At 49.3% G+C, this 23,402-nt stretch overlaps 2 protein-coding genes across 2 annotated transcripts; one reads left to right on the forward strand and one right to left on the reverse strand.

Annotated features, from left to right (window-relative positions):
- Positions 1–11,107: 11,107 nt before the first annotated feature.
- On the forward strand, positions 11,108–19,163 carry Best1 (bestrophin 1). Its single transcript, XM_052190280.1, has 10 exons — positions 11,108–11,202; positions 11,433–11,666; positions 12,211–12,365; positions 12,724–12,801; positions 13,715–13,867; positions 14,827–14,907; positions 15,238–15,389; positions 17,382–17,788; positions 18,009–18,231; positions 18,944–19,163. The coding sequence occupies exons 1-10, from the start codon at positions 11,109–11,111 to the stop codon at positions 18,978–18,980; spliced, it is 1,614 nt and encodes a 537-aa protein (XP_052046240.1). The 5' UTR covers position 11,108; the 3' UTR covers positions 18,981–19,163.
- A 101-nt stretch (positions 19,164–19,264) lies between these two features.
- Fth1 (ferritin heavy chain 1) lies at positions 19,265–21,678 on the reverse strand (the record flags this gene model as incomplete). Its single annotated transcript, XM_052168107.1, has 4 exons — positions 19,265–19,577; positions 19,670–19,795; positions 20,031–20,177; positions 21,385–21,678. Coding segments are annotated over 4 exons (723 nt in total), but the record flags the coding sequence as incomplete, so codon positions are not given.
- Between the last annotated feature and the right edge of the window lie 1,724 nt (positions 21,679–23,402).

Genomic DNA, 23,402 nt, shown 5'->3' on the forward strand with positions numbered 1-23,402 from the left:
GATGGAAGTACTTAAAAGGTCCCACCTGTCTGTGATGGACTACTGGCAGATGATAGTTGCTGGGGGGAAGGGAGTAATTTTCTTCAGTAGTGTGGGCACTGATAAGATGCTCTTGCAAGCAACCCTAACTACACAGTGGGTCACACTTAAAAAAAGACGTAGAAGTGACATAGCAACTTGCTGAGAAGAAGGATGAAGGGCATGAAAGAGGCAAATGAGGTAAAACTGACGGAAATTCATTATATTCATGATATATATTATATACATGTAAGAATTTAAAATTAAAAATAGACGTTAAATTCATCAGATAAATAATATAGTTCCAAATTAATAGCTACCTAATAAAATATTTAAAGCAAGAACTGCAAGGAGCCATCAGGGATGAGCATCAACAGACTAATAGAGAGAACCGGGAGGCAGAACGTTGGGACTTGGCAGCAGCAGACCTCGGCGTTGGCAGGAAAGGCCTAAACAAACTGGGAAGCAATCGCATCCCTGAGTCTGTTCCCATCATGCCACCAGGCAGCTGACCTTTCTGAATCCTACCTAAAACTGGAAATTACTCTCTGGAGATGGGAAATTGGAGGTTCTTTGGATCAGTAACAGCTGCCTCAGGGAGTATTGCAATTGCAAATGCTGAACACTAAGATCCAACTTCCCAACACACACACACACACACGCACGCATGCACATGCACACACTTTTTCTCTCTTGACTGTCAGACCTTTACCCTCCAACCATTTGGCTTTAGGATTCTAACCAACCTGAGAAATAGGTCTAAGAGCACTGTAACTGTCCAGCAAACCTCAAATTCACTGCGGAGCCAAAGACAGGTAACCTCGGGTTCCTAAGTTTCCTGCCTTTACCTCCAAGTGCATCATCATGTCCAGCTTCCATCTTGTTTTATTTCTGAGACACGAGACAGGGTCTTGGGTCTCGCTAAGTAAACCAAGCCAGACCTGAAGTTTCCATTCTATTCTTTCTGCTCATGAAAAGTCCTTCCTTTTCTTTAACTTTAAACTCATTCTTGTACCTGGGAGTGGTGGCACAGATCTTTAATGCCAGCACTCTGGAGACAGAGGCATGTGGATCTTCAATTTTGAGGCTAGCCAGGTCTATAGAGGGAGTTCCAGGCCAGCCAGGGCTACACAGAGAAACTCTGTCTCAAAAAACAAAACAAAACAAAACAAAAAACAACCCAAAAGCAAAACAAATTTGTATTATGTTTATTTATTGGGGCAGGGTTTAAGTGTGTCACAGTGCACATGTGTCAGTCGAAGGACAATGTGTGGGAGTTGGGCCCCAGGAATTGAACTCAGGTCTCCAGGCTTGGCAGACAGTGCCTTTACCCACTAAGCCATCTTGCCAGCCCTGCTTCTAGAGTTCTTTGCTATAAACAAGGAAACCAAAGATTACCAACTAACTGAACAAAGCCTCCTAATATGAAGGAAACCAAATCTAGTAAGTAAAACTAAACCAAGACAAGACAAAACAAAAACATGGCAGAAGACCCTGGGCTACATGAGACTGTCTCAAAGCAGGCAGGCAGGAGAGCAAAATACGGGCAGAAGACCTGTATCACCAGTGGGAAGACAAGTGCTCACCACTGCTGGCTCCCTAACATGTGTTCTAGGGATTGCTTCTGGAGGTGCAGCTCAAGTTCTTCTGCTTACAAGGCAAGCTCTTTACTGACTGAGCCATCTCCCCAACTGGTCTCCTGTTTAAACCCACAATGCTAATCAGAGGATGAAATCTTTATGTGGCTCTATGAGCTTTTGAATTATCTACACATGTGCTGAATTTTGGTTCTGACGTGTCCCTCAAATGCTCATGTGTTCAAGGCATGGGCCCTAGCTTAGCAACAGAAACTTTTTCATATTTTATTTACTCATTTACTTTTTATTTTTTTGAGGCAGGATCTCATGCAACCCAAGATGGCTTTGAACTCCAAAGTGGCTAAAGATGAACTTAAGCCAGGGGTGGTGGCACATGCCTTTGATCTCAGTGCTCAGGAGTCCAAGGCAGGTGGATCTCTGTGAGTTCCAGGCTAGGTCTACATAGTCCCACATAAGTAAATCAAGATAAAGATAGTAAAGTGATCCCCAGAACAGTTAGGAGAATTCAGGGATCAAAGTGAAGACAAAAACAAAATCAAGAACAAACATGGCCGACTGGGTACCATCAGAGGGGACCAGGCATGGTGTTCCAGACCTAGACTCCTAGCATTTGGAAGGCAAGTGAGTGAGGATTGCAAGTCCAAGACCTGGGCTATACATCCTGTGTGTGTGTGTGTGTGTGTGTGTGTGTGTGTAGTGGCTCTATTCCAAAATACCAAGCCCCACTTCCAACAAGAGCTGGAGATGCAGCTCTTTGATAGAATGTCTGCTTGGCATATAGATTAGAAACACACACACATACTCACATACACAAAATAAAAATGTCACTCAAAAACCATTATAGCTAGTAGATACAATCAGTGAAGTTACCAAATATAAAAGCAAACAAAAATCAGTCCTCGCACACCTTTAATCCCAGCACTTGGGAGGCAGAAGAGGTGGATCTCTGAGTTTGAGGCCAGCCTGGTCTACACAAAGAAACTCTGTTTCAACGGGGGTAGGGGTGGGGGTGGGTGGGTGGGAGGTGGGAGGTGGGGGGGGGGAGGAGGAAAAGCAAAAGAAGAAAAGAATCAGTTGTTGCTTTGAGTGGAAGCACAAGGGAAGAGGATGACAAGTTCAAGGCCAGCTTGGCCTACATACTTTGACTCATGATACAAAGGGTTTGTGACACAGCACAGTGGTGCACAGCTTGGCTAGTGTGCACAAGACCTAGTACACCAAAGAACATGACAGCAACAAACAAGGACGGCTACAGAACACTTACATCTCCATCTTCTAGCAAGACTCCAAAAGTGAAGTCAATGAAAACAGTTCAGTTCTAGTTGCAGCATGAGAGAGAGAGAGAGAGAGAGAGAGAGAGAGAGAGATTTTTAACCAAAAAAATGGTATATAAGACTTGCGCACTGTATTGGGCATGGAGGTGCAGGCCTTTAATAACCAGTACTCGGGAGGCAAAGGCAGGCAGAGATCTCTATGGGTTTGAAGCCAGCCTGATCTAACTAGTTCCAGGATAGCCAGGGCTATGTAGAGATTCTGTCTTAACACAAACAAAAATTGCAAACAAGCAAGCAAACAAAAACCTTGTACACTGAAAACTACAAATTATTGTTGGATGAAATTAAAAGAGAGCTAAAGTATTGAACAGATGGTACACGTTCCCAGCCAGGAAGAATGATAGGATTCACATGATGGCGTGTCCTACTGAATCAAAAGCAGCCTGCCACAACTGCAACTGTCATTCTTCAGAAATGGCAAGGAGGTCCTAAAAATTCATAAGGAATGTCAAGGTACCTTGCAATGGTACAGACTATGGTTTGTCATAATTGCCAACTTGACACAGTCTTGAATCACATGGGGCAGGAGAGTCAGGTTGACCTGTGGCCATGTCTGTGGGGTTCGCTTGATTATATTAACTGATGTGGAAAGACCCAGGCTGAAAATGGGAGATACCATTTCCAGGGTTTGGAATCTGGACTGCATAAGAGCTGAGAAAGAGTGGAGCAGTTGCCACGATCATCCGTTTCTTTTTCTGCTCCTGACTATGGATGTGACTGGCTGCTTCAAGTTCTGACTGCCTTGACTTCCCTGAAATGATGGGTTTCATTCCAGGGCAAACTTTGACCTGGAATCATAAGTCAGACAAAGCCGTCCTCCCCAAAAGGGCTTTTGTCAGGCGTTTCAGCACAGAAAAGACCCAAAACCACAGCCTAAATAACCGAAGTCAGAAAGCACGTGCTTCTGTTTTACATTTGCTTATTTGCTTGTGGCTGTGCATGTGTAAGTGAGTGGGAGCTTGTGGCTGTGGGAGTGAGGATGGGGATGGGGGGGTGGGGGAGGTTGGTGCCCATGTACCATGGAGCACGTGTGGAAATCAGAGGACAAATTGTGGGAGTAACTTCTCTCCTTCCACTTGTGGATTCTGAGGATTGAATTGAGGTCATCTTATCCACTGAGACCTAACTCTCACTTTCTGATCCCAAAACAGTATACTTACCCACTGCCTGCCACTGTATAAACCAGGGCTTGCTGCTGCATGCCTGCCATTCTAGCACTTGGATGGAGAAGACAGAAGATCCATGAGGCAAGTCAGATAAACTAGACTAGGCAGAATTGGCGAGTTCTGGGTTCAGCAAGAGACCTTGTCTCAGTAAATGAAGTAGTGAGCCATTGAGGAAGACACTGGCATTGACCCAGGGTTTCACTATGCATGCACACATATATACTCATATACATATTACACACAAATGCACACACAAAAGGAAAAAAAAAAACAAACCAAGTGTAGTATTGGCCTCAGGACAGACACAGAGATCAATGGAACTGAGCAGAGACTCCAGAAATAGATACATCTGTCTCAGATTGATCTTTAACAATGGTGCCAAGCCCATTCAATGAAGGAAACAAGCCTTTCCAGCAAAGAGTACATGGACAGCTGGGTACCCATATATAGCAGTGGCCTTGGATCTCTACCTCACACCTGCCCCAAACAGGAACTCAAAATACATCAGATCTTAAGTGTATAAGCTAAAAATCATAAAATTCTCAGAATAGATTCAGCCAGATCAAAATTCATGAAAATTAAAAAGTTTTATGTGTCCAAGAGCATTCTCAACTAAGTATAAAGAGGTCTGGGTGGAGCTCAGTGGAGTACTTGCCTAGCGTGCAAGCGACCTTTGGTTCAGTCCCCAGCACTGCATAAATTGGGCCTGTGATCGTAACCCTTGGGAAATGGGGGTAGGACAATTAGGGGCTCAAGGTCATCTTCAGATACACATCAAGTTCAAGGCCTGTGTAAAGAGTGAACAAACAAAAGAATGCAGTGCTTTCAAGGGAAAACAACAATGAACGTCTCACTCTCATCACCAGGTTGTACACCTGACTCAAATGCAGATAAGAATGCGTGCAGTCAAGGTGTAGTTTGATTCATGAGACCCATGAATCAAACTGGAAGGAGAAAACCAACTCCTGAAAGTAGTCTTCTGACCGCCACATGTGTACTGTGGTACTGAAGCACACACACACACACACACACACACACACACACACACACACATTCATGCATACACACACACACACACACACACACACATGAGTGCACACACACACTAATAAATAGACAAAACTAAAAGAATTAAATGCAGATTATGACTGAGGAGGAGGTCTGGGGCGGAAGCCTCAGATTCCTGCATGTCTCACAATCTTTTGTGTAGTGTGCGTGCTAAGGGGCCTCAGGGTGAGAGTCCATGCTCTAAGAGGAGACGGACAGGTAAAGCAATTCACTGAAGCTGAAGAGCCACAGAGAAAAAAGCTTTTCCTTCTTGATGTCCCCTAAGGCACTTAGACCGTGCAGTAGGTATTTGCATCAAGAATTCAGTCAAGGGACTGGAGATGGGGCTCACCAGTTAAGAGCGATGGCTCTTCTTCCAGAGGACCTGACTTTGATCTCCAGCACCCACATGTTGGCTTACAACCATTTGTAACTCAAGTCTCAAGGGATCCTGTGCCCTCTTCTGGCTGCATCAGGTTCCATCAGGCATGCATATGTTATACAGATAAACACCCATACACGTAAAGCCAAAAACTAAATACATACATACATACATGTATAAAAAGACAATCACTGTCTGAACAGGAGGGGATTTGGTGAGAAGGTAAGGGTAGGGTCAGGTCCTCACCTGGCTGGTATCTGCAGGGTAGAGTCCATGAATCACCACAGGACTAGAAATCCTAGCTTTCCCCGAGGTTGTGCTGAATTCTCACCATTTGTCTCTTTCTGGGTTGGTTCTGGTCTATTCTGTATTATTTCATTGCTATTTGTGGGATATGGCTTGGTGGTGCCGGGACTTGTTTCCCAGCTTTTCCCTGTCTCACCTTGTCCCTGTTGTACCTCTGAAAGGGCCAGAGGCTATTATGTCGGTCTCCCAGAGCTTTAGCAATGAGATCTGCCTGGTGTTAGGAAATAGGTATTGACTGTCTTTCTTCCTGTCCCTGGGGTGGAGTGGCACTATATGCCCTCTGCCTCCCTGTCTAGCTGTGCTAATCCACCTCTTGGTTTCTTCTCTGTTTATTCTGTGATTGGCTCAGAGGAGGAGAGTGGGCTATGCAGAACCTGGAGACAACAGCCAGGTCTGCCAGGCCCAGCCCAGGGCCTACTGCCTACTGCCCTCTGCCAAGTCTGGTCCTCTTCTACCTGCCTGGCAAAGGTCAGGCCCTCTGTGATGCTCTCGTCTCCATGGTGATCCTAGATGAGAAGGCTGCAATGTTCTGGGTCTGGAACCTTTACCCATCAGCCCAATGTGCTCTGCTTGCTCCCTGACATGACTCTCTACCAGGGGGCTGGAGAGCATGGGCTCTGCTACCATCAAAGTCTTCTCTGCACACCCCTCATTTCTCAGACCTCCCTTCAACCCCAACAAAAACCCTAACAGGTAAGCCTGAGGTCCCAGGGAACCCTCCTCCAGGGCAGACGTCATGGTTGGGGGTGGAAAGGGTCCAGGACCCAAATCAGAAGACTTTAGGTCCCAGGTCCTAGTCCTAGTTCACTGGCAGGGATGTGGTCTTGGCCAAAAGGTCTGCCTCGAGCACCAGTGAGTGTCCCCTGAGTGTTTTACACTCAACAGTCCCTCGGCAATGCCTCAGTGACTTGCCGTGGGCTGTTCTTATGTGATTATATCTTCTCAGCTCAGTGAGCTCCCAGTCCTGCTTCAAACACCTACTCCAGTGCTCCCACTCTGTGAGCTTTCCTGGCCTCTCTGCTGGAGGTTTTTAATATTTCTTTAGCAGTCCCTCAACTCTTGACTTCTTAGAGGCAGGAGTTAGAACAGATTCTACTCTGGTATCAGAGATGTTTTGTTGAAAAACTTCTGTGGGATGGAAAGGGAGAGAGGTCTTGGGCACTCTCCTTATAGAGGTCATTCTGGGGTCCTGCATCCAGGTATGTCTTGGGCTTTACTGTATACCTGAGGTCTGCCTGGTTGTCTGGAGACACTTTTGTGTCTGAGACCTGTGGGACACCATGTCTTACGTTTGTTGGGTGTCTCTGGAGAATCTTGAGTCTGTGAGAGGCAGGGAACAGCACCAGCAAGTGGGGGGAATGCTAGGCTAATGGTGAGGAACACGGGCTTCACGAAAGATGGAAGAAGTTCTCCAGCACTTTCCAGCTCTTCTAAAATACTCTGTAGCTACTGGTAATGGTCAAGGGGATATCAGCACCTTCCGAAGACAGCTTTGTCACTGACATCTGGACAACTGAACCAGGCTTCCCTGGCAAGAACTAAGTCAATGGTGACCTCTAGTGGCCAACATAAGGGGTGCAGGAATCCATCAAGTGCAGTGTTTGCAGGTGTTTTGTTTTGAACTACTCTGCCAGGAATATGTTCAACTTTAATTAAATAAATATTTATTTGGGGTGGGGTTTACCTCAGTGGGAGGAGTTCTTGCCCAATGTGCATGAAATCCTGCACTGGATTCCCCAGCACTTACCTGTTGGCTATGGAGGTTCACATCTGTAATGTCAGCTCTCAGAAGTGGAGAGAGGAGTGTTAGAAGTTCATGGTCCTCCTGGGCTGTGTAGAAAATTCAAAGTTATACTGAGCTACATGAGAACATACCTCAATGTAGAGTGTGTGTGTGTGTGTGTGTGTGTGTGTGTGTGTGAGAGAGAGAGAGAGAGAGAGAGAGAGAGAGAGAGAGAGAGAGAGAGAGAGAGAAAGAGAGAGCACCTACTAGGTAGCAAGCTCTCTTGTGTCAGAGATTCTCAGCCCAGCTATATATTACAATGGAAAACTGGCACCTGGGCAAGTTGTGTCTGCCCCTGTCCGGTGGGGCACAGGCAGCACTGGGTCTACCCCTGTCCGGTGGGGCACGGGCAGCTTGCTTTGCAGATCCTCCCCAGCCCTGATGTGTCTGTCATCCTCACTCTTGTCTTGCAGTGAGGCAGCATTTATTCTCACCCTCTTTTCAGATGAAAAGACTGCTGAGGCTCACAATAGTTCTGTCCCTTCTCTGTCCAATTAAGGACAGGGGCGGGGTGGTAGGGAGGGGTGGGTGCTTTTCCTCCTCCAAGGATGCCCCCGGTCTCAGGAGACTCTCAGGATAACACCAGTTTTACTGTTCATTGTGATTAGAAAAGTAGTCAAGGTCATGATGAAACAATTTTCCCCTTTCTGAACAGAGAATTCTACAGGCAGAATCCGTGTGTGCCAGAATCACCTGCAAGCTCAGCCTCCTTAGGGGGAGTCTGAAGGGAGTCAGAGGGTGGCTCCGCTTTAAGGCTCAGGGTTATAATGTAAATTGGGACTTCCGGAAGTGTGGTTCCCAAGACCACCCAAATCACAGACTCCTGCAGCACTTGATAAAAAAACGCCACGTTTCCAAGGACACAGCATCAGACTCCTAAGATCTGGAGAAGCTGTGTATTTGGTGACTGTCTTGGCAACTGTCTCAGTCAGAGAAGACTGAGAACCAGTGCTTCTTGCTGTCCATGCTCTTCATGCACCGTAAGCTCGTTGGCAAACTCCCATCTTAGCGGGATGCTCAGAAGGACCTACGCTAAGGTTTGCTGAGCGGCTGAGCTGCCACCCAGCTGCCCCTGGGCGCTCCTGGCATGCGCCCCCCTGGGCGCTCCTGGCATGCGCCTTTGTTTTTCTCAGGCTGTCTGGGGTTAGGCAGTTTAAATAGCAGGCTGAGAGTCATCTCCCGCCAAGCCCAGTTGCCACACCTGGCCTTTCTGCTCCCCTGTTCTTTTTCTGGCTCTGAAGTATTTACTAGTAGGTCTTGCCGACCAATCAGAGCCACCACAACTTATGATGTCACCAGTGGCCAATCAGAGCTTCTCACCCATATGCAGATTGCTGTCTGTCTTCCTGAGCAAAGCATCCTTTTCAGATGGGGATGCCTTAGCACACAGGTCACTAGAAGCCAGTGACATGTGGCAGTTGTTCCGGAGGGGCTCCCAGAGGCCTGGACAAAGTCTCCTTCTTCCCCTGATACCTTAAATGGAGCTCAATCCTGCCCCCAATCTTCTCTGAAAGACCTCAAGGGTGAGGACGCAGTGGGGGTGGCACAGATGTCTCAATTTCACAGATGTCTAAACTCAGAGGCATGGAAGAGGGGGTATGGCCCCTAATTCCAGCCATGTTAAGTCAACACCCCCCAGGAAGGAACTAGAGGAGTCCTGGCCAGGCGGTGCTGGCTGCTGCCCGTGGAGACGACAGGAAGGACTGAGGCAAGGGCTTTTTTGTGGAACCTTTTTTTTTGGAAAGTCAGCACTTAGCTAGGTGGGCAGTACCAGCCAGCAGGTATGGGCAGGGGCATCTGCCTCAGGGTCTCAGAAAGTCGCATCAACCTAGTGGCCAAAGCCTTTATGGGAACTGCTGGAACCCTGCCTGTGAGTAGGAGCTGCCCCAGGTAGTCAGGGCTAGGGCTCTGAGGGCTTTTAGGGGTGGGCAACTGTGCTTATGTATGCAGGTGTGATGGGCACACATCAGTAGCACATGTGGGAGATGTGGACTCTGTATGTCGGTGCAAAGGCCCTGAGGTAGGAATAAACTTTGTGTGTAGGCACGGAGACAGCAGCTGGTTTATGGTGGCCCCGGGATGGTAGGAATGGGGTAGTTGATCACTGGTTTACTCAGTTTTTATTGAGCATCTACCATGAGAACACACTAAGAGCTTTTGGTGGGAGAAGAGAACAAAGGGTAATCACGAGTGCCCTGTGGCACACAAATTCAAGCAGAAACATGTACCCACGTAGAAGGACTGAGCACACCAGGAGGTTGCTGCTAGTGATGACTGAGGCATGACTTCCAGCATGATGGCTGGGGACATTTTTCCTAGGAGATGACCTGACATGGAAGTGAGCCATGGGCTTACCTCAGGAAAAGCATCCATCCCCCACCCCCACCCCCTTCTCCCACTCCCAGCCCCCACCCCTGAGGTGGATGGATGATGGCCGTGGAGGTCACCATTCAGAAACTATCAGTAGGGCATTCTCCCTCGCCGGGCTGTGTGCTGGGGATGGGAATGCGGTGGTGAGTACAGCTAGCTAGGCACTCCAGGATGGTTGGGGAAACTGAGGAAATGGGCTGAGAGCTCACACTGCCTGGCTCTGAAGCCCTGATCTCTGTGTGAATGTTGCTACAGTCCTCGCAGCTGCCTTTGCCATCATATAAAACCAAGGACACGTGGCAATTCACAGACCTGCCTTCTGTGTCCCAGGCCAGCAAACAGAGGCCCAGGCCCAGGGTAGGGCAGGACTCAACTCATGCAAGTCCAAGATCAGAACCTAGTCTCTGACTCCTATCCATTCCCACATCACTCTCTGCCTGCTCACCAGGACCCAAGCCCACCTACAGCCGCCCAGTGCCAAGCCATGACTATCACCTACACAAACAGAGTAGCCAACGCCCGCCTCGGTTCCTTCTCGTGCCTCCTCCTGTGCTGGCGAGGCAGCATCTACAAGCTGCTGTATGGAGAATTCCTCGTCTTCATGTTCCTCTACTATTCCATCCGTGGACTCTATAGGTAAGAGCGCTGGGAGGGCGAGGAGCTCATGGGGAGGGGCCTAGAGCTCATGGGGGAGGGGCCTAGAGCTCATGGGGGAGGGGCCTAGAGCTCATGGGGGAGGGCCTCCATGGAGATGAGGGTGGGCAAGGAGCAAGGATCTGAGGAGGAGAGAGTCTGATGGTCCAGCTGGCTTACGAGTCTGAGCTGAACTCCTTCCTGACCACGCAGCTCAGAGAAATAGCATTTTCCTGGCATGTGTGTCATCCCTAGCTCAATCCCCAGCACACACACACACACACACACACACACACACGGTGCCTGAAGTGACCCCGTTCAGGGACCCACCACTACCAGAGAGTGACCCTGGGCCAGACCAGTGGAAAGGGTAAACGCCCAGATGCCCAGCTCACCCTATCCCCACCCTCCCCTGCCTGGAAGAGGGACACACTCTTAGCCACTTCCTCTCAATGCCTCACCCACACCAGAATGGTTCTCTCCAGTGATCAGCAGCTGTTGTTTGAGAAGCTGGCTCTGTACTGCGACAGCTACATTCAGCTCATCCCTATATCCTTCGTTCTGGGTGAGTGTCCCCCCCCCCCTTGTGGCTGTTCGGGGTCCGGTGGCCTCCGGTTAGCTCCAGATACACAATGGGCAGACCTCCACCAGAGGCGGAGTGGGGTGAAGTGGGCCAGTGGCCTTCTAGGCTGGCCCACACATATCAGGAAGACAGAGAAACCGAGGGTTCACCGGGCGCTGGTCTCTGGCCACAGCCCGGCCCCGCCCCCTTTGTACCTCATCCCTCCCACCTAGGTTTCTATGTTACATTGGTGGTGAGCCGCTGGTGGAACCAGTACGAGAACTTGCCATGGCCCGACCGCCTCATGATCCAGGTGTCTAGCTTCGTGGAGGGCAAGGACGAGCACGGCCGCTTGCTGCGGCGCACGCTCATCCGCTACGCCATCCTGGGCCAAGTGCTGATCCTGCGCAGCATCAGCACCTCAGTCTACAAGCGCTTTCCCAGTCTTCATCACCTGGTGGTAGCAGGTGGGCAGTATCTGGAGTGGGCGGGGCCGCAGGGCCAAGCCTAACGGGAGGCGGGGCCTGAGACTGACCGTGGCGCTGGGTGGAGCCAGAGTCTCCTGTGCTTGAAGAGGGTGAGGTGGGGGCGGACCCGTGGGGTCAGATTGGGGACAGAATTGGGCAGGCCAGAATCAGGTGCTCAAGGCAGAGCAAAGCCAGAATAAACTAAAAAGGTAGGGATTTGAGAAAGGGTCAAGAACTCTTCAGGGATAAGGGAAGAAGTGGGGGCTTGGGAACTGATGCGTCTACCTCCTTTCCCTCTGCCTGTCCCGATCTTCGTTTTCCTGACTGGATGGCTTGACATAGGTCCCTAGCTTCCCCTTGACTTGTCAGGGCCTGAAGCCCCCCTACCCTCCCACCTCCTGCCCCATGCGGTCCAGCAGGGCACCTAACCGGGACTCAGGAATTTTGTGTGTTGAAACAAACATGGTGAATCTGGCTGGCTGGGTTTCCTGGTACAGGCCACTTCTTTAGGGTTACCTGTTACCTTGTCCACTCTGCCCCGCAGGCTTTATGACCCCTGGGGAACATAAGCAGTTGCAGAAGTTGGGCCTACCACACAACACATTCTGGGTGCCCTGGGTGTGGTTTGCCAACCTGTCAATGAAGGCCTATCTCGGAGGTCGAATCCGGGACACTGTCCTGCTCCAGAGCCTGATGAACGTGAGCTCACAGATGGGATTCAGTGGGAAGGGCTGTGGCTTCCTTTAAGGAAAAGGCTGGAGGGTCTTCCCACACTGCCTGTCCTGGTAGTATATGATATTTCAAACAAGATTCTACAGCCCAAGGTGGCCCCTGTCCAAATATCCCTTCTGTCTCCTCCCTGAGCGAGCCTGTGATGTCCTGGCTGCTTTTAGCAAGATGCAGCCACTGAGACACAGAGAGGTCTAGGGAGCTGCGTATGACCACACAGCCAAAGCCGCTCCATTAGTACCACTGCGTTATATCTGAGGAAGAGCTGTGGGAGGGTTCTGGGGAGCAGATGGGGGTCAGCATCTCACCCTCCTTTCCCTCTCATCAGGAGGTGTGTACCTTGCGGACTCAGTGTGGACAGCTGTATGCCTACGACTGGATCAGTATCCCATTGGTGTACACACAGGTAAGAACTATGGGAAACTGTTCCCCTGTGGGAAACTGCAGCTATGAAGATCCAGAAAGCACTCTTCCCTAGAGACTAAGATCTCAGGTGCGGAATTGGGCCTGGACTTGGAAGATTTTGTGCTCCTGCCAGCAGGGGGCGTGCTATCATCTTGGTCTTAAAGAGCAGCAAATGGCTGGGGAGGGAGGGGTAGAGCTCCTTGGGTGCTGCTTGCCCTGTCGATGAATCCCTGGGTTTGATCTTTGCCATTGCATGAAACTGGTCATGGTGGCACACAACTGTATTTCTAGCCCCCGTGATCTAGAAGCCCGAGTGTTGTGTTTTATAAAAAGATAAGGAGAAAGGAGTATGTTTGATGTAGTCAGGTATGGGGGAAGGGGGTACGACCGCGGGCCCATGCTGAGTCATTCCATTCCCCTGAGGGACCAGCCACACGATGGTGGTATAGTATAGAATAGAATTTATTCAGGGCATGGGGAGGGGGAGCTAAGAGGGTAAGGGGGAGAGAGAGAGAGAGAGAGAGAGAGAGAGAGAGAGAGAGAGAGAGAGAGTAGAGGAGTAGAGGCCAGCCATGAGCACGTGGAGAGAGAGGGGGAAAGGGAATGGGGAGGGGGGAAGGGCAATAGGATAGAGCGAGCAAGAAGGCCAGAGAGCAAGAGAGAGAGAGAGGAGGGGGCAAGAAGCCCCTTTTACGGTGAGTCAGGTACACCCGGCTGTTGCCAGGTAACTTTGGGGAGGAGCTGAGACGAAATGCTAACACAGGGAGGATCAGAGGTTCATTGTCATCCTTGGCTGTATAGTGAGTTTCATGAGACCCAGTCACAGGAGTGTGGAGGTGAGAGCGAGGCTGTAGACGCTGTAGACCATGGTCCCTGCTTAGCTGTTGTGCTGCCTGTGCCTTCTCTCCTTCCAGGTGGTGACGGTGGCCGTGTACAGCTTTTTCCTGGCTTGCTTGATTGGGAGGCAGTTTCTGAACCCAAACAAGGACTACCCAGGCCACGAGATGGATCTGGTTGTGCCTGTCTTTACAATCCTGCAATTCTTATTCTACATGGGCTGGCTGAAGGTGAGACTCACTGCATGCTACCCTCTCCCATACTGTAGGCATGGCCAGGGGGTCATGGCCAGTAGCCACCTGGGAGAAAGATCTGCAAAGGATCCGGTCATGTATGTCTCACACGCATGAGCATACATACAGAAACTATTCTATCCATTATCATTACACACACACACACACACACACACACACACACACACACACACACGCATGCATGCACGCACGGGCGCACAGAGAGAAACTCTAGTTTCAATATACCCTTTCCCAGTTCCCTTTGCTTTCTAAAGACTCCACTAAATTATACTTTTATGGCTGAAATTATCTGAGGTACCTTACTAGCTATCACGTAAGATGTTCCCTGGACCCACAAAACAGTTATCACCTCTGTGGAGCTTTGCTTGAGTATTTTTTATTATTATTATTTTGTTTTGTTGGTTTTTTCGAGACAGGGTTTCTCTGTGTAGCCCTGGCTGTCCTGGAACTCACTCTGTAGACCAGGCTGGCCTCGAACTCAGAAATCCTCCTGCCTCTGCCTCCCAGAGTGCTGGGATTACAGGCGTGCGCCACCACCGCCCGGCCTTGCTTGAGTATTTTAGAGATCAGTGTTCAGGAAACTCCCCTCCTGCCCAACCTGAGCATTTATCTCTAACTCCACAAAACAAAAAATACATGCATATTAGAATATAGATAAGTGAACAAAAGTTTACATGGGTGAGATCGAGGTAATGACTCTGCTGTGTGACATAGGAGGGGACAGTTTGGTCTTCAGGGACAGGATGGCTCATGAAGGAAAGGTAGAAGGGTAGTATGTGGGCACTGGAGTGACTGGGGCCCAATACTGTGGCCATGAAGACAGTTGTTAGGGAGGAAGGGCATCATGACGGGGTCCAGATGGGAGGCCCCAAGGCTTGGGGATGTGGAGCAGAGAAACAAGGTTCTCAGAGCGTCGCTCCTCTCCCCACCTCTAGGTGGCAGAACAGCTCATCAACCCCTTTGGAGAGGATGATGATGATTTTGAGACCAACGGGATCATTGACAGAAACCTGCAGGTATAAGGGAGTGTGGGGTATGGAGAGACTGTGTCATAGACCCTTCTCAAAGAGGGGTCCAAGGAGGGGACGCAGCAGTTTCTCAGGAGATCACACAGTAAATTGTCCTCCCCTCCTCTAACATCAGCCCCTCTCTCAGCCAGTCATTCATTCACAGGGGTCTCACCTCAACTTTGGAGGCTGCATGTAAGCATCAGTGTCTTTAGTACCAGAGGTGGAGAAACTGGCGTCCAGAGGGAACTAACTGACAGTTCCTAAGGCATCGGGCAGGCTCCTGGTTCTGCCTGGCTGCCCATTCTGTTGGATACCTCTTCTGTCCTTGACAACCAGGTGTCCCTGTTGTCTGTGGACGGGATGCACCAGAACTTGCCTCCCTTGGAGCGTGACATGTACTGGAATGAGGTAGCGCCTCAGCCACCCTACACAGCTGCTTCTGCCAAGTCTCGCCAACCTTCCTTCATGGGCTCCACCTTCAACATCAGGTAGGCAGTGCCAGGGGTGGGAAACCTTTCAAGTGTAAGCAACTTGAAACAGCTCTTGTTACTACAGCGGGTGCCTAGTAAGGGCTAGCTTGTAGACTGTGCTCTTCACAGACATCAATGTTTTCCCTGTCCCAATAACCTTTGTTTGCTATCTCTACTCTTCAGACAATTAAGTACAGGTTCATAGAGACTAATAAAGTTGCCCAGCCCAAAGTCACATGAGTGACGAAGGATACATGAGCCAGCTGTCTGGGTCTAGCTCCATACTCTTCCTACTTATTTTTGACTTTTTTCTTGAGATAGAGTCTCATAGAGTCCAGGCTGGCTTCAAACTCGCTATGCTGGGGGATGATAGGCAGGTACCATTGCCTTGGCTTCTGGTGTTTTGCTTTGTTTGAGACAATGTCATTACTATGTATTCCGGGCTGCCCAGGATGGCTTTGATTTCACATCCAGTGCTAGGAATATGGGTGGGAGCCGTTACTATGGCTCTACTTTTTTTTTTTTTTTAAATAGACAGGCTTATCCACATAGTCCTTTATGCCCTGGAGCTCACTAGGTAGACCAGACTGGCCTTGAACTCACAAAAATCCTCTTGCTTCTATCTCTGTAAGTGCTGAGCTCCACCACACCCAGCTACCTCCAAACTCTCCACTATGCTGTTAGACCCGCCAGTCCAAGCTCTCCTGTGTTCAGCCCAGAGAGAAACAGGACTTTTCCAGGGGTGGTCAGCCATTGATGATGCAGTGAGATGCCAAGACTGGCTTTCTAACTCTGACCAGAAAAAGTAGCCTTTGCATGGACGTGGAATTCTAGGAAGCCTGGGATGCAGGAGTGACAGTATTTGTAAGGGAGTCTCAGTAGGAGATAGGACCTCCTGAATAGATTGTCCTACAAAGACCTCCTTATACCCACAGCAACTTCCTCTGTACAATCCCATTTCACCCAAATTCCTCCTAGATACAGGAGGCGGAATGGGTTTCCCTACCCTGTCCTCTGGCTGACAGAGGTGAGAAGGCTCTGGAGTGCCTAATGTATTTGTACACTGTACTAGATCACTCTCTCTTTGCTCTTTTATAACCCAAAGAGTCCATTAAGCTGAAACTAGAAGTAGGAACATTTTGGAAGACTTTTTGAACCTGTTTCTTCTGAATATACTGCCACCCCCTTCCCCCACCTCCCACTGAACCTGGTGTGGCACTGGGTGAAGGCTCTGCATTCCTGGAATGTGCAAGCTATTGAGTGGAGTAGGCTCCAACCCCATGGCCAAAGACTAGGCAGACAGAACAGAAGTTGCCTTTGGCCAAGAGGCGACCTCCTCCTGGGCCTGCAAGTATATTTTAGAGTCAGGGAAATCTTGGATGTGGGCAAGGGCCCCATCCCGAGTAAGTGAGCTTTTTCTTACAGATTAAAGGTCCTAGGGCCTCAGGAAGTCTGCAGCCAGGAAGCCTTTTGATGTATGTTACTCCGCACTGGGGTACATAAAGCCTTTGTTCCTACTGGGCCTTATCTGAACAGGCTTTACCAGGAGTAGAAGTTCCCATTGTCTGGAGGGAGATACTCTAACAGAAGGTTGCCTTATGAGTGTCTGAGTTTGGCCTCCAGAACAGATGGGGTCATGTGACACCATACTCTTGTGACCCCTGTGCTGAAACGGACTCAGAGAGATGCCTGGAGATGACTGGCCAGATAATCTAGACTAATTTGCAATCTTCGGGCCAGTGGGAGATCCTGTCCCAAAGAGAGTGGATGGCTTTCTGAGGGCACAAATGGAGATTGTCCTCTGGCCTTCACACAGGCATGTGCAGGTGTATCACTCACCTGTAGGCACGCCAGCTCTGTAATGCTAGACTGGAAAGTTGAAGGTTACCAGTGAGCAAGAGAAAAACTAAGGTGAACTGGGCCTTGAGAGACTCCCTGGGAAGTGCAGGATCCATCTTTCATCTTTTCTTTGTCCACTTATTCAATCCTATGTGTCTCTTTTCCTTCCAGCCTGAAGAAAGAAGACTTAGAGTTTTGGTCAAATGAAGAGGATGACACCGACGACAAGAGAGAGAACAGTTTTGGCAGTACCATTGGATGCTTCTTAGGACTGCAATCCAATGACTACCATCCTCCCAGGACAGACTCATACACCAAACTATTGAGTTCTAAGAAGGGCCCCTCCCTTGAGGGCCAGTGTAAGGATGCCAAACCGAAAGACCAGAAAGCTAATGTCTGGAAAATTAAGGGTCTGGACCTCTTCAGAGCTGTTCCAAGGCTTAAGAGGCCAAGCTACCATCATGACCCACAGACACCCAGCAGACACCCTCCCACGGTCTTCCCTCCTGAGCAGTCGGCACCCTCCAATCCTTACTCAAACACAGGTATAGACACTAAACACAAAAGCCTAACTAACACCCATGACTTCTGAGACCAAGAACACTTTGTTTTCAAGGTTTATTTTTATTTTATGTATGTGTGACTTTGTGAGTATATGCCACATATACTGGTACCCTCAGTGGGTGTCAGATCTCCTGGAGCTGTAGTTATAGGCACTTGTGAGCTGCCTGATGTGGGTGCTGAAAATCAAACTCAAGTCTTCTGGAAGAGCAGGAAGTGCTCTTTGCTGTTGACATCTCTCCAGCCCCACCAAGAACACCATTGAATTGTTCCTAGGTTCCACAGAAAGTCTACCAAGAAGGGACTACCAAGAAGTCTGTCACATGAGAAAGAAAACTGTGGAGTTTAACTTGAACATTCCAGAGAGCCCCACAGAACATCTTCAACAATGCCATTTGGACCAGCCGCCAACCAACATACACGCTATACTGAAGGAGCATGTAGGGCCCTATCCCAACAGGTCTGTCCACCCAAAGAGCTACATTCCCCATGCCTGCGATTTCAGTTCTGAGTCCACCCGACAGTTCCCCAAGATTCCATTACTACTGCCGTGTGGGGGAAACTTAAGTTCCAGTAGTGGCTGAGGGTTAGTAGCAGCCGCCTCGCAAAGGACCCTGTGGAGACCTTTTGCACATTCCACCTAAGAGCTGGATATCAGCAAAAACACTTCTAAGAAGTGAAATTGTACTAACAGAGCGCTGAAATGACGGCTATCTCAGGAAGTGGGGAGTGGGAGCCTCAAGACAGAACTGAGGCTCTGGCTAGAGTGTAACAGCTTCACTCCTCCTATCAGCTAGATGGCAAATAACCACTAAGCATTTCCACTTCACTTAAGCCATTGGCCATGGTCTCCCGGGATAGCTTCTCGGGTCTGAGGCCTCACTCAACACTTCCAAAAAGCTTCAACACTGTCACAAGTCTAATGTCATTTCTCTTTTACATTTCTTGGGATACTTTTGCCCAATTACATTATATCCTCACCTTGATCACACATCCCAAGTGTTAACTTCCCACTTCTACATTCCCGGTTTCAACTGTGTGGAAGGGCAACAATTTCCAGCTTGCTTCTGGTGTTAGACTTTCACAGACCATCCTGGTATGTCTGTAAGACCAGCTTCCACCTTTGTCCTCAGTCAGTTCATGCTATGAATACTCTCAAATATCTCCTGCAGGGAAGAGGCTGACACCGGAACTGTCTTTTATGAGTGACGCTTCACAGCCTGGTCATCACCTGCATGGATGCCAGCAGGGCACTGACCCAGTCAGAGGCACACAGCATCGACACCCAAGAGTATGTTCCCACGACAATCTGGCAAGTAACTCAGAACCAAGATGGTTTAAGTCCTGTCTGAACACACCTGTATTTTACTATCTTTCCCAAACTAAGGAGTTTAATAAACAGGAATATTCTTTTATGTGTTTCAGTGTGATTAGTATAACCGACGATGCAACTGGAAGCTGGCATGCTTATCCACAATCACAAAGACAAGAGCTGGGTACCAAAATTCTTTATTTGAAGAAATGGTACAAATTAAAGAACTTAAGCAGGTGTTTTGGTGCAACACATAGAAAAGATAAAGGCAGCCTGACACGCATGCACTGCCTCAGTGACTAGCAAAGTCACGTGGCTTTGGGGAAGTCAGCTTAGCTCTAATCACTGTGTCCCAGGGTGTGCTTGTCAAAGAGATATTCTGCCATGCCAGACTCAGGGGCTCCCATCTTGCGTAAGTTGCTCACGTGGTCACCTAGTTCTTTAATGGATTTCACCTGTTCAGTCAGGTAATGTGTCTCAATGAAGTCACATAACTAGGAAAGAGAACATGGGACAAAGTCATCGCTCCGCTCTCCCAAGCCCTGTGGGAAACCATCTCCATTCATCCCGTGTTCCCAATACTCACGTGGGGATCATTCTTGTCAGTAGCCAGTTTGTGCAGTTGCAGTAGTGACTGATTCACACTCTTTTCCAAGTGCAGTGCACACTCCATTGCATTCAGCCCGCTCTCCCAGTCATCACGGTCTGGTTTCTGAATGAAACATCAGGTCAACTCATCTGCAGTCTCTACCTATCAACCCAAGCCAGTCAACCCCTCACACTGAACCCACCCACTGTGCTCTGGCAAAAGGACCGCCCTGGGTTTCCTCTACTAGCTTTCACAGCAAGATGCTATTTGCCCAAGCACAAGGGCAGAAGCCCGGCACACCATCATTTTCCGAATAAAGATTAACCGCTCACTTGAGGCGGCCCTGGGAGCTACTTGCCTTTATGTCCTGCAGGAAGATTCGGCCACCACGCTGGTTCTGCAGCTTCATCAGTTTCTCGGCGTGCTCCCTCTCCTCGTGAGATTGGTGGAGAAAGTATTTGGCGAAGTTCTTCAGAGCCACATCATCTCGGTCAAAATAACAAGACTGCAAGTGGAAAGGGGACATGTGACTGATGCCCACGGCAAGGCGGCTGCAATGGCTGCAGGTGGTAAAGGCTGTTTGCCACCCTACTCGGCCTTCTAAAAGTTCAGTAAGGAAGGGAAGGCAAACCTCGAGGCATGGCTTTATCAACTGTTCTATGGCTCCGTATTAGTGCAGAGAAAAAAAAATTAAGCCAAGGCCAAATCTACTTGTCTAAGAGGGAGGATGCTAGAGTACCCTGCACTAGGAGGCCATTTTTCTCCTCCTTCACCAATCATGTAAAAAATGGCTAACACAAGGTCACAAGGTTTCTAGTTAGACAGACAACTGCTGGTTTATAAAATTAATGCATCATGCCTGGTTAACAATTGAGGGCGCTGTATTTTAGCACAAATGTATTAGGAGAAGCTTTGATTTTCAGTTTTAGGCATTCAAAGTCTGGACCTGTTTCAAAATCCAGGCCTCCCCCAAACCCGTTTTTTCAGAAACAGAATTATTACACGGAAAAACTTCCTTGTCCAGCAATTTGAAAGCAGGCGTTTTCCAACAAGTATGTACCTACTATGTCTGTTAGTAAGCCACAACTCATGCAAAAAAAAAAAAAATACAGTACTCTAGATGCCTTGTAAGGACAAGGTCGGGGTGACACTGATAACTGCAGAAGGGGAGATTCCTAGCGATAAGTTTCAATACAAGTGAGGCTGTGATAAGCAGTGAGGTGGAGGCGGCTGCTTTAGAAGGGGTCAGAGTAAGCTCACAGGAGATAAGCCTCTTTACACCAGGCCCCAAGGCTGCCATTCCTCACCATGACCAAGCAGACCCGCCATACTTGGAGAAACTGGAGCTGGATGCATACCCAAACAGAGAAGCCTGCAGGCCAAGGGATCAGAAGGGACGAGCGTGCAGAAAATGCTCCTAACTGCAGGGTTGACTGGACAAGCTGACAGTCGTACAGCCCTAAGGCTTCTAAAAACAGGGGTGTAATGACGTGCCTGGTCTATGCAGGAGCCACAGGCGCTATGTGCTCAGACTTGCCAGGGCAGGGCTGCCTGCCTTTGGAAAGAACCCCGAGCAAACTCCATTTTCCAGAAGGGCGCTGGAAGGCGGGGAAGCCCGCAGCAGGCCACGCCCCAACCCCCCCTCCCCCCCCCAGTGGCCCAGGGGAGGCCGCACCCGGCTCCTGCCCCGCCAAAGGCCAGGCCGCACTCACCATAGACAGATAGACGTAGGAGGCATACAACTCCAGGTTGATCTGGCGGTTGATGGCAGCCTCCGAGTCCTGGTGGTAGTTCTGGCGCACTTGCGAAGGAGACGCGGTGGTGGTCATGGTGGCGGCTGGGCGAGGCGCAGTGGCGACGCTGGAGTGGCGGAGCGACGAAGTTGCAAAGGGCTCTGGCTCGAAGTGGCCGACGGGGGTCGGAGGAGTCGAGCACCGGGTTCCGTTCAAGCACTGTTGAAGCAGGAAACCGCGGCGACTCCGGGCGAAAACGTCTGGCGCAGGGGGTCAGCGGGCCGCACTTATAGCGGGATCCTGCGTCAGGCGCGCTCTGGCCAATCAGCGCGGCGGGACGCCCAGCCCCGCCTCTTCCTGTGGGCGACTTGCCCAAACCCGCAGGGCGCTGGCGGGGTGGAGCCTGTGTGAGTGTGGGGCGACGCTAGGGACTCTGAGCTTGGGCAAGAATGGTGCCTGGCAACAAGCGGCTGTTTCTGTGGCCCGGGGCGGGCGTAGTCGGAGCCAACCGAATTGCAGAGGCATCTGGGTCCCAGATGGGGACAGAGGGTTCCGATGAGGATAATTTTCAAGTCCCACAGGACATCCCTAAACTTTAGGCTATGTGCGTGCTGTAAAATCGTGACATACACCAGGCAGTGACTTCATCTTACAAATAGGAAAATGGCAGCGTGGCGCTGTAAATGACGAATGACATATAAGTTGGACTGGGAAAAAGCGGCTTTCTCTCCTTCACAATCTGTGGAGAGAAGTTCAAAGGAGGAATAGGGAGACTTTTAGGGAGGAGGGGTTCAGCTCTGCCCCGTTCTTCTGACTCAAGCAACCCCGGACTTTTGCTGAAAGCAAACATGGCTCTGAGCACAGTTGAAAAACAAAACAAACAAACAAAAAACAACAACAACAAAAAAACGAAGGCTAAGAAGGCTGTCTCCTTAGAGCAGGACAGGAGTCTCTAGGGAACTCCTGGGGCCAAACCATCTAGGTTTCTGAGAAAGTCCCTGGTGATGAAATTAAGAGAGATCTCTGGATTAGAAAAATAAAGAAGTGGCCTACATGCATCTGTTTCAAAATGGTCTCCTTTATTTTTCTCAGTAACCTTGGGTTTGTCCTTGGAGAAAAGCTGATGCTGCAGAATGGCCAGTGATAGGTGCAGGAAACCTCAGAGGGACAAGCCAACTGTGTGTGTCTTGTAGCTCTGGCCCAGCCTCAAAATGGATGCAAATTTTTGGGTAGCAAGCAGAACTAGAGATCAGCCACTGCGTTGCTAGGCCCTGCCATCCAAGTCCACTATGCTGTCTCGTCTAGTCTTTAACACAGGTGGGGAACCAGTAGAAGCTTTTCATATACTCAAAACTGGAAGTTGGACTTAGATTTTGTTGTTATTGTTTTGAAACAAGATTGACAAGGCTACTGGATCAGTAGCCCAGACTGGCCAGGGACTCTGTGTAGCTCAGGCTGGTTCATGATTCTCCTGCCACAGTTTCTAGAGAGCTCCCCTTTTGAGGTAAGTCTACTGAAACACATTACTAGTGGTACTTATATATTTTTTTTAAAATAAGCATTTTGTATGTTCCTTTCAGGACAGATTTCAGTGGTATTCTAGCTGCAGGATGCTTCTAGATAAATATCCTGGAGTCAGACTTCAGGAAGATGGCCCCAAGAGACTGATGCTGAGCTACTGTTGATGAATAGATTCCCTTTGGATAGTGGAGGAGAGAGGTGGGGAAAGGAATTCTAAGTAGAGGGAATAGCAAAAGACAGGTGTGGAGATGCTTCCCTTAACCTTAAGAAAAGTGTGTTTGTTGGCCTGAAAAACAAAGTGCATGTTGGGAAGAGCTGAAAAAGAGCACAGTCTGATTGGTGTGCCATAAAAAGTCATTAAACTTTACCCTGTAGGCAATATGGAGATACCTTATCCATTAGGAACATTGCTGTGAATCAATAGAAAAACGGCTAGGAGTCCAGCCAAGTCGTCGTCGCATGGAGAATGCAAACTT

Source organism: Apodemus sylvaticus, chromosome 1, assembly GCF_947179515.1.
Source record: "Apodemus sylvaticus chromosome 1, mApoSyl1.1, whole genome shotgun sequence".
NCBI classification, from domain to species: domain Eukaryota; kingdom Metazoa; phylum Chordata; class Mammalia; order Rodentia; family Muridae; genus Apodemus; species Apodemus sylvaticus.

What these genes read in the sequence shown, in the direction of transcription:
- Best1 (XM_052190280.1), top strand. Translation starts at nt 11,109, where the DNA reads ATGGTTCTCTCCAGTGATCAGCAGCTGTTGTTTGAGAAGCTGGCTCTG. An exon ending in TCATCACCTGGTGGTAGCAG is followed by an intron (nt 11,667 to 12,210) that starts GTGGGCAGTATC and finishes TCTGCCCCGCAG; the next exon opens with GCTTTATGACCCCTGGGGAA. An exon ending in TCTACATGGGCTGGCTGAAG is followed by an intron (nt 13,868 to 14,826) that starts GTGAGACTCACT and finishes CCCCACCTCTAG; the next exon opens with GTGGCAGAACAGCTCATCAA.